The sequence below is a fragment of the Oryctolagus cuniculus genome, chromosome 7 (assembly GCF_964237555.1).
Source record: "Oryctolagus cuniculus chromosome 7, mOryCun1.1, whole genome shotgun sequence".
NCBI lineage: Eukaryota > Metazoa > Chordata > Mammalia > Lagomorpha > Leporidae > Oryctolagus > Oryctolagus cuniculus.
Window position 1 is genome coordinate 48,975,036 of NC_091438.1, and position 10,228 is coordinate 48,985,263.

A 10,228-nucleotide genomic window follows, 5' to 3' on the forward strand; every position below is an offset into this window, starting at 1 on the left:
TTAACGTGTAAACTAACACGCACATGATAATAACTTGTAGAAAACAGCGGAGGCTGCCTCCCAGGTTAATGGCTAATGGTGGCCTGGCACACTGACACCCAAAGCCCTGTCCAGGCCAGCCCAGCCCTGAGTCCCAAGTCACTTACCTGGGGCAAGGCAAGCAGCAAGCTAAGTCCCCAAGCTACCCCAAGAAATTCCCTTCTACCTGAGCAGAGTCCAAGTGGGTTGAGTATTGCTGCCTGGCAGTCAAACCCAAAGACCACAGGAAGGAAAGCTGCGGCATACATCACGTTAGCTTCAGAAACATGAGTGTCTGATAAGCAATGTCCCCAGCAAGCCACTGAACAGTGATATTCCAGGTGGCATCTAGGGGCATAACCGCAAAAGTGACCAGTAAGTCGGCAACTGCTAAAAGAACGGAGGGTCACCACCCGGAGAGGGACGGAGCCGGCTGGGTCGCTGCCTTGTCACTGACCACAGCACAGCCAGTTTTCCTCCAGTCAAAGAAACAAACGGCACAGTGGTCACTCCATCTCGAACCCTGGCTGCAGCTGAGAATGTGGGCAGCTCTGAGACTTCCACCTCCACGCCTGATCCTGCCCATACCTGTTAACCCCCAGGGAGTGTCGTTGCCTGCAGACATGATGTCCTGGAAGGGAAAGGTGGGGGCAATGAAGTAGTATGAAGCGGTTAGCTTTGGCCACTGATGCTTTGCCCTCCTTTTTAAGATCTGAAGCTAGTAATTGCGAATTTCCTCCGCTCTGTCTCTGGAGACTTTCAGTTCTGAAGGTCATCTGTCCAGCTGTCAGGGTCCTGCAGGGAACGGGGATCTGGAGCTAATCATGCGCCTATTTCCTTAGGCTAGTCTGAGCTTGGGGCTTCTATTGCCTTAGACCGTTTTAGCCCCTCGAGCCGTCCGGAGCGTGCGTGCATGTGCGTGGAGTGTATAGCGCCGGGCGCACCCTAAGGGGCAGGGAAAACTCCCAGCTGCCAGGCTTGGAGATAGCCAAGGCGCTTTCTAGCTCCGCCCCAACCCCTGCAGGCCCCGCCCTGGGTCTTGAGTATTTAAAGGAGAAGCTTCCCCCGGAGGCGCGCTTAGGGAATAGAGAGCTTAGGGAATAGGGATGCTCTGATGGAGGCACACGCACAATATCACGCAGGTGTCGGTGTAGAGACAAGCGCTTCGCGTCCCAAACTTCCGCTTCAAGGGCCTGCTCCACTCGCTTTCTTTTCTGATGCTGTTTGTCCCTCGCGCGGCACCGTTGGGTCGCCTGGGAGGCGTGACTAGGGGCGGGAAGTGGAGCGGGAGCAGGGCCGCGGAGCCGGGGTTGCCGCTGTCATGGACGCCTGGGTCCGCTTCAGTGCTCAGAGTCAGGCCCGGGAGCGACTGTGTAGGTGCGGCCTGAATAGGAATGCGGGGAGGGCGGGCAGAGGGAGAGCCTCGTGAGGCGAGGTCAGTTCAGGCTACGGGGGTCAAAAAGGGTCAACTCCGGCTACGGGGGCTCGAACGGACCGCGAGGGACAGATTTGAGCCGGCCATGAAGAGATGATTCTTTTCTGCTCACGGGAAATATGGGAAAACTGAGGCACGAGTGGGCCAGTGGGGAGACCGCCCAGGGTTGCCGTGTCCACTGAGACCAACAGTTTCCTCCTTGGGCGGTGGTGGAATGAAGAACGTTCGCCCCGCGGGGCATGGCGACCGGAACTCTGTCCCCCAGACTGAAGGAGGCGTTCCCACTTTGTGTCCCCTCACCCTGTTATCGCCCAGGAGGTCCTCCGCCTCCTGTCTTTTGGTCTTGATCAGCTCGAGGGCCTTGAGTCTCTTAGTTCACCTATTCTAAGGAATCTGCCCTCCAGCTTCCCGCCCCTGCCTCACGCGTCCAGTGCGGTGCTACACTGCGGGGCTCCCGGGATACCGACCGCTGCCCCCTCGTCGGCCCCCTCCAGCCTCATCAGGGTCAAACCCCTTCTTTTCTCAACACTGAATACTACTTCCCACCCCCTGCCAGGCCCTTGTTTCCTTATGCTTTTCCCTTTCCCTGACCTGGAGGAGAAACAGTGAGATGCGGGCTGAATGAGGAGGCCAGGGAATGGGCTCTAGCTGGGCCAAACGGGAGTGCGCGCTGCCCTATGGAGCACCGATCTGAGAGGAGGTCAAGGAGGTCTCCACTTTACCTTGCCTGTCCTCTCCCCCAGGGCCGCCCAGTATGCCTGTTCCCTTCTTGGCCACGCACTGCAGAGACACGGGGCCAGTCCTGAGCTACAGAAACAGATTCGGCAACTGGAGGGCCATCTGAGCCTGGGCAGGAAGCGTAAGTAACTGTGCCGTTCTTTCTATCCCCAGCCCTTCCTCCGTCCCTGGGTGTTCTCCCTCAGCCCCTCCTTCTTGGTTTTTGTTTGTTTGTTTGTTTGTTTTTGTTTTTTTTTTACCCTTCTCTGCCAATTCTCCCTCACTGGGCTCTGCACCTCTGCGTGCCTTGGGTTGATCCAAGAGCAGAGGATAAAGAAGTAATGGAAGATGGGAAAGAATGGGAGCAAGTTTAACAAAACTAATCTGGGGCAAAAAATAATTAAAATTTGAAGTAAAAAAAGAATGAACTGTTTCTTTTTAAAAAAAAAATTATTATTTGTTACTGTCTTTTGCTCAACTTTCACCTCTTGCTTTCTTGCTTTTTCTTTCTCTCTGCCTTTCTACTTCCAAACCCTTGTGTTCCCTTGCTCATCTCCACAAGTGCTACGCCTGGGCAACTCAGCAGATGCTCTTGAGTCAGCCAAAAGAGCTGTGCACCTATCAGATGTGGTCCTGAGGTTCTGCATCACTGTTAGCCACCTCAATCGAGCCTTGTACTTCGCCTGTGACAATGTCCTGTGGGCTGGAAAGTCTGGATTAGCTCCCCGTGTGGATCAGGAGAAGTGGGCTCAGCGTTCTTTCAGGTTTGATATCCTTTTATCCTACAAGACCTTTTGTAGCCTCCATAGTGGGTAGCTTACCTTTTTGAGAGAAAAGCTCTCTCAGGATTGTCCTGAAGTATATAAGTCTTCATCACTTAGCTTCCAAGCTTCGTTTAGATAAAGTATCCGAGAATAACAAGGAGAGGAAGATGGAAAACAGATGCTCCTGCATTGATGAATGACTTAAGATTGGGCAAGACAAGATATTATATTACTTCAATTCTGCTTCTGTCTACACCACAGGTTATGCCTCCCTCACTGCCTGCTCATTCATTCATTCCAAAAATATTTGATGCTGACTATGGGCCAGGGGATAAAGCAAAGAGCTAAGCAGATATGGTGCCTGCTCCCATGAAGCTTCTAGTCTATTGGTAGAATCAGATATTAAATAAATCAGATTTGTGCAAAAGTATAGGATGTTATTAGAGAATATGACAAGGGGAGCTAAGAAAGATTACAAAGGAAAAACTCTGAAAAACTAATACTTTAGTTGAGACCCGAAGTCTGAGCAGGAGTTAGATAAAAGTCAACAATAGGTGCTAGCATTGTGGTTGTGGTACAATGGGTTAAGCTGCCGCCTCCAGCGCCCACATCCCATAAGGATGCTAGTTTGAGTCTTGGCTGTTCCACTTCCAATGCAACTCCCTGCTAATGTACCTGGGAAAGTAGCTGAAGATGGCTCAACTCCTTGGGCCCCTGCCACCCATGTGGGAGACCCAGATGAAGTTCCCAGCCCCAGGCCATTGCACCCATTTAGGGAGTGAACCAGCAGATGGAAGACCTCTCCCTCTGCATCTCCTTCTCACTCTGTATCACTGCCTTTCAAATAAATATTAAAAAAAAAAAAAAGCCAATAATACCAGAAGACTTTTCTTAACAGAGAAAACAGTACATTCTAAGGCCTTGAACCAAGAAAAACTTCAGGGAATTAGAGTAATGGAAAGAATGCCAGTTTGTTGAACAATATTGGGTAAAGAACATAATTTCAAATTTGAGATAGACAGGGGCCAGAACATTCATTGACTTTGGCAATGGTAAGATTTTGTTTGTTCTGTTTAAATTTTATCTGAAGTTACAATGGGACATTATTGAAGGGTTCTAAACAGGCATATGACATGTTTCAAATTGTGTTTAAAAAAGCATCTCTTGGCCGGTGCCATGGCTCAATAGGCTAATCCTCCACCTAGCGGCGCCGGCACACCAGGTTCTAGTCCCAGTCGGGGCACTGGATTCTTTCCCAGTTGCCCCTCTTCCAGGCCAGCTCTCTGCTATGGCCCGGGAGTGCAGTGGAGGATGGCCCAAGTCCTTGGGCCCTGCACCCCATGGGAGACCAGGAAAAGCACCTGGCTCCTGCCTTCGGATCAGCGCGGTGCGCCAGCCACAGCGCACCAGCCGTGGCAGCCATTGGAGGGTGAACCAACGGCAAAAGGAAGACCTTTCTCTCTGTCTCTCCCTCTCTCACTGTCCACTCTGCCTGTCAAAAAAAAAAAAAAAAGCATCTCTTGCTAAGATGTGGAAAATGGATTGCAGTGGGGCAAGAGAAGGGGAGGTACCCTGATATGAATGGGAGGACTTATCCAGTGTATATACAAATACTATACCATTTTATATAAGAACTTAGGCATGCACAGATTTGGGTAGCTGAAGGGGATTCTAGAACCAATCCTCCTTGGATACCAAGGGATGACTGGATATGTCACTTGTATTTTACTTTGCTTCCTTATGATTGCCTTTGTTCTTTTGCAAGTTTCTATCTCCATTGCTGCCTTGCCTTTCTCAGTGATTTACAACTATAGCATGGCTCACAATGTGTGGTGGGGGCAGAGGCATGACTGGAGCTGTATGGAAAAGTCACTCCTAGCAGAGTCTGTTGCTAAATTTATTTATTTCATTCAACAAATATTTATTGAGCTCTTACTATGTGTCAGGCACTGGTCTAGACACAGACATACAATGGTTAAAAAAGGAACAGGGGGCTACATTGTTGTACAGCAGGTTAAGCTGCCACTTACAATGCTGGCATCTCATCTTGGAGGACCTGTTCCAGTTCTGACTGCTCCACTTCTGATCCAGCTCCCTGCAGCAAAAGGTGGCCCAAGAGCATGACCCCTGCCACCCATATGGGAGACCTGATGGAATTTCAGGCTTCTGGCCATTGTAGCTATTTGAGGAGTGAACCAGCAGGTGAAAGATCTCTCTCTCTCTCTCTCTCTCTCTCTCTCTCTGTTACTCTGCCTTCCAAGCAAATAAATAAACATTTTAAAATAAATAAAAAATGAGCAAGGCCTCCACTCCTATGGAATTTACATAGTAGTAAAGACACACATGAATAAATGCTTAGTTAAATATATCAGATAGTGGCAAGTACTATTCAGGAAATTAAAATAGGGTCATGTGGTAGAGAGTGAGTAGCTCACTATTTTAGATTATAGGGTCAGGGAAGGTCTCTCTGGAGAGTTGACATTTAAACTTAGATCTGTAGAGCCAGAAAGAGCCAGCCACATGAAGTTTTTTTTATTTTTATTTTTTTAGGTCTAAGCAAGCTAGAAATCTCTCTTTTTAAAAAAATTATTTTTTATTTATTTGGAAATAGGCAGAGTTAAAACAGGGAGACAGAGAAAGCGACCTTCCATCTGCAGTTTCAGTCCTCAAATGGCTGCAATGGCCGGGGCTGGGCCAAACCAGGAGCTAGGAGCTCCATCCGGGTCTCCCACATGGTTGGCAGGGCCCCAAGCACGGGGACCACCTTCCACTGCTTTCCCAGGTACATTAGCAGGGAGCTGGATCGGAAGTGGAGCAGCTGGAACTGAAACCAGCACCTGATATGGGATCCTGGCATCAAACTGCCGCTTAACCTACTGCACCACAATGCCGGCCCCACATAAAGATTCTGAAAGAATATTTCAGGTAGAGAGACTAGGTGGTGCAAACACATTAAGCAGGAACAAGTTTGATGGGTGCAAAGCATAGAGAGAAACCAACCTGCTGGGAGCATAGTGGTTAAGGGAAAGAATGGTACAAGATAAAGCTAAAGAGGCAGGGACCAGATGATGCTGAATCTCTAAACCTGTCTAAGGTATCTAGAGTATTTTCTAAATGTGATAGGAAGAAAACCATGGAGTTTTAGGAAGGAGAATAATAGTGTGATGTATATTTATGCTAGTTACTTTAAGAAAGAAGATTTTTGAGGGTGGAGCAAATATGACCACAGAGAAACCGATTAAAATATTAAAGCAGGACAAGTACTTGGCCTCTCAGTTAAGACACCATGTCTCAGATCGGAGTACCCGGGTACACTCCCTGGCTCCAGCTCCTGAATCCAGCTTCCGTGCTTAAGATGGCTCAAGTAATTGGGTTCCTGCCACCCAAGTGGGAGACCTAGATTGAGTTCCTGGCTCCTGGCCATGGCCCCAGCCCAGCCTTGGTTATTGTGGCCATTTGAGTAGTGAACCAGCAATGGGAGAGTGTTTTTCCCTCTCTCTCTTTCAAATAAATTATTTAAAAACAAAAAGTATTAAAGCAGTAGTCCAGGGAGAAAAAGAGAGTGTCTTATGCTGTGGCTAAATTTAGTTTATATTTTGAAGGTATGACAATTTATTGAGTACAACCCATCATTGTCAGAGTGTTTTAAAAATAAAAAAAAAAAAAATGGGCCAGGGCTGTAGTGTAGTAGGCCAAGCCTCTGCCTGTGTTGCTGGCATCTCATATCGGCGCCTGTTCGAATTCTGGCTGTTGCTCTTCTGAGTCAGCTCTCTGCTGATGGCCTGGGAAAGCAGTGGAAGATGGCCTGAGACCAGGAAAAAACTCCTGGCTCCTGGCTTTGATTGGCTCGGCTCTGGCTATTGCAGCCATTTGGGGAGTGAACCAGGGAATGGAAGACCTTTCCCTCTGTCTCTCCCTCTCTCTCTAACTCTGCCTCTCAAATAAGTAAAAAATAAAAATAAACAGATTTTGGACTTTTTAAAAAAGATTTATTTTATTTACTTGAAAGGCAGTGTTACAGAGAGAGGTAGAGACAGAGAGAGAGGTCTTCTATCTGCTGGTTCACTCCCCAGATGGCTGCAATGGCCAGAGCTGCGCTGATCTGAAACCAGAAGCCAGGAGCTTCTTCTGGGTCTCCCACACGGGTACAGGGGCCCAGGCACTTGGGCCATCTTCAACTGCTTTCCCAGGCCATAGCAGAGAGCTGAATTGGAAGAGGAGCAGCCGGGACTAGAACCAGCACCCATATGGGATGCAGACACTTCAGGCCAGGGCGTTAACCCACTGTGCCACAGCAACGGCCCCAGATTTTGTACTTAAGAAAATTATTTTTCCTAAAGATTTGCTCACTTAATTGAAAGGAAGAGAAACAGAGGGACAGAGAAATATTCCAGTCATTGGTTTACTCCCCAAAGACCTGCAACAGCCTGGGCTGAGCCAGGCTGAAGCCAGGGTTGAGAAACTCCATCCAGCTCTCCTACATAGGCATCAGAGACTCAAGTATTTGAGCTATCGTCTGCCGCCTCCCAGGTGCATAAGCAGGAAGCTGGATCAGAAGCCAAGTAGCCAAGACTTGAACCAGGTACTCTGAGAGGGGCTGGAGGTGTCCCAAGCAGCAACTTAACCCGGTGCCACACAACTTCCACCCTGTGGCAATTACTTAACACCTCCGTGCCTCTTTCTTCTTCTTAAAGGATTGCATTTTAGATGATCTATGCTGTGTCTGCATCTCTGAAACAACTGAAGTTTGTTCTTTCAAGTTTGCATTTTGTATGTCAGGTTGAATGTGTGTGTGCTAAGGGGTTGCCAAGTGGAGACATGAAATTTGAGGTTGATCTTGGAAGATTGTGTGATGTTCATGAATTTTAAACCAAGATCTTAAAGTACATATAAACACATATTAATTCTAGAAGGTGGGGGAGGACATTTTTTTCTTTAATTTTTGTTGGGGTATAATTGCCAAGTAGAAATTTAAGGTGTACAGCTCCATATTTTATACATGCATGTTGTGAAATGATCACAACAACCTAGCTAGTTAATGTATCCATCACCTCCTATAGTTACCATTGTTAAAATAAGAAAACTCAAGATCCACCCTCTTAGCAAATTTCAAGTACACAATACAATGTTGTTAACTATAGTTACCATGCTGTACATTGGATCTCCAGAATCTGTTCATCTTGCAGTACTGAAACTTTGTACCCTTGACCAACATCGTCCCGTGTCCCCATGTCTCAACCCCTTGTAACTACCATTCTATCTGTGCTTCTACGAGTTAGACTATTTTAGATTCCACGGATAAGTGAAATCATGCAGTATTTGTCTTTTTATGTATGTGTGACTTATTTCAATGTATATGTTTGCTTGAGAGGCAGAAAGAGAGTGCACCAATCCACTGATTCAGTCCCTTAATGCCCACATCAACCAAGGCTGGGCCAGTCCAAAGCCAGGAACTAGAAACTCAACTAGGTTTCCCACATGGGTGGCAGGAACCCGATTATTTGAGCCATCACTGGTGCCTCCTGGGGTATGCATTGTCACAAAGCTGGGGTCGGTAGCTGGAGGCGAGGTATTGAACCCAGGTGCTCTGATAGGGGATGTGGTCATCTTAACTACTAGGACAAACACATGCCCTTAAAGTATAATCAATCCCTTTGTTAAAGTGATATGTTGGATATGATCAGTAAGTGTATAGGCCCTTACTGACCCTTCTGCCCTATGTATCTCAGGTACTATCTGTTTTCCCTCATCATGAATTTGAGCCGTGATGCTTATGAGATTCGCCTACTCATGGAACAAGAGTCTTCAGCTTGTAGCCGGCGACTGAAGAGTTCTGCAGGAGGTGTTCCAGGAGCAATTGAAACTGGGGGGCCTGGGGGCCCAGGGACTCCAGGAGGAGGCCTTCCCCAACTGGCTCTGAAGCTTCGGCTCCGAGTCCTACTTCTGGCTCGGGTTCTTCGAGGTCATCCCCCGCTGCTCCTGGATGTGGTCAGAAATGCCTGTGATCTCTTCATTCCACTGGACAAGCTAGGCCTCTGGCGCTGTGGCCCTGGGATTGTGGGGCTTTGTGGCCTTGTGTCCTCCATCCTGTCTATCCTCACCCTAATCTGTCCCTGGCTACGACTCAAGCCCTAACATCCTGGTAGAAGATAAGGAAGGGACCTGATTCGCTGAGATGGAATCTTACATCATCCCTCTTGTACCGGCCTTATTCTAATGCTGCTCCTGGATTAAAGTTAAAATCCAGTGATTTTAGAAGTGGAGGGAGGAGCTTTGGGGAAAATGAGATAAGGAAAGGTGACTGTGAAATCAGTAGTGATTGTAATCCGCAGGTATGCCTGAGCTTTTGTTCTTGTCCTCTTTCATTGCTGTGTCTCTCTTGACATTTCAGTACTTTGTCTCTCTTAAGTCTGTGTAAGATTCTGTCACTATACATCTCTTTTTTACCTTTTCAGTCCTCTGTCCAAGAATTTTATCAGCAAAATTAGTTTTTGATAGAGGAGGTATAAGGTGTGGTCTGTAAGATTCTAACTACCTTCTTTTTTCTCACAGAGGTAGCTTGTGACAGATTTTTCCTCTTTCAAATTCCAAATTGTAATGTTAAGACTTTATATCCCAGTGAACTCTCCTAGCTTTGTACCATAGGTTACTGATTCTTCCTCCTCTTCCCCCATGTCTCCCTCCCCAGCCTCCTTCATAATTTGGTCCTTACCCTTCCTGGACTTAAATTTTCAGATTTCTGCTTACTTTTATTTCAGAGCTCTGATCCCTACCTGTTCTTACTCATTCTTTGCCTGTCTAGCACAATGCTGTCTCTAGCATCTTGTAAATATTGTACAGTGATTCAGTGTAAATAGGTATGGCCCGTGCCCTCTACTCTTCCAGGTCAGCAAATTAAAGATCATTTTGCTCATCAACACTTGGTCTGGTCACTCATGCTCTGGTCATTTGAGGCCCCTGTTCCTATCACTGTGGTTTACATTTTCCATGGGGTTTTCCACTAACATCATTACTCACAGGTTTTTATTGCGCATCTACAATGTGAAGGGCAAAATACTAGGTAGTGGACATACTAAATGCTAAGAAGTTCCTCGGTTCTCACCAGAAACTTCAAGAAGTTTTTATAGCCTGGTTGAGGACTTGGAGTGTGGGGAGGGGATGCAGTTTAATGCTGAAGTAGTTATCCTGGCTCCACAAAACACAACCTGCTCATAGATTGAGTTACTCCAAAGATTAGAACATCACAAGGCAGCATAAGTTAAGAGCTACGAACAGAACTGCATGGAGTGGGGCT

General features: G+C 47.3%; 1 protein-coding gene across 2 annotated transcripts; it reads left to right on the forward strand.

Annotated features, from left to right (window-relative positions):
* Positions 1-1,091: 1,091 nt before the first annotated feature.
* On the forward strand, positions 1,092-9,851 carry PEX11B (peroxisomal biogenesis factor 11 beta). 2 transcript variants are annotated; one of them, XM_002715647.5, is made up of 4 exons: positions 1,092-1,395; positions 2,197-2,312; positions 2,733-2,934; positions 8,664-9,851. In XM_002715647.5, the coding sequence occupies exons 1-4, from the start codon at positions 1,340-1,342 to the stop codon at positions 9,067-9,069; spliced, it is 780 nt and encodes a 259-aa protein (XP_002715693.1). In that variant the 5' UTR covers positions 1,092-1,339; the 3' UTR covers positions 9,070-9,851. The 2 variants fall into 2 exon arrangements, with proteins under 2 accessions (XP_002715693.1, XP_008262763.1); XM_008264541.4 differs by lacking the exon at positions 1,092-1,395 and adding an exon at positions 1,447-1,586.
* Positions 9,852-10,228: the final 377 nt, after the last annotated feature.

Coding starts and splice junctions, on each gene's coding strand:
- PEX11B (XM_002715647.5), top strand. CDS start 1,340: ATGGACGCCTGGGTCCGCTTCAGTGCTCAGAGTCAGGCCCGGGAGCGA. Junction 1,396..2,196: donor GCCCGGGAGCGACTGTGTAG/GTGCGGCCTGAA, acceptor CCTCTCCCCCAG/GGCCGCCCAGTATGCCTGTT. Junction 2,313..2,732: donor TCTGAGCCTGGGCAGGAAGC/GTAAGTAACTGT, acceptor CATCTCCACAAG/TGCTACGCCTGGGCAACTCA.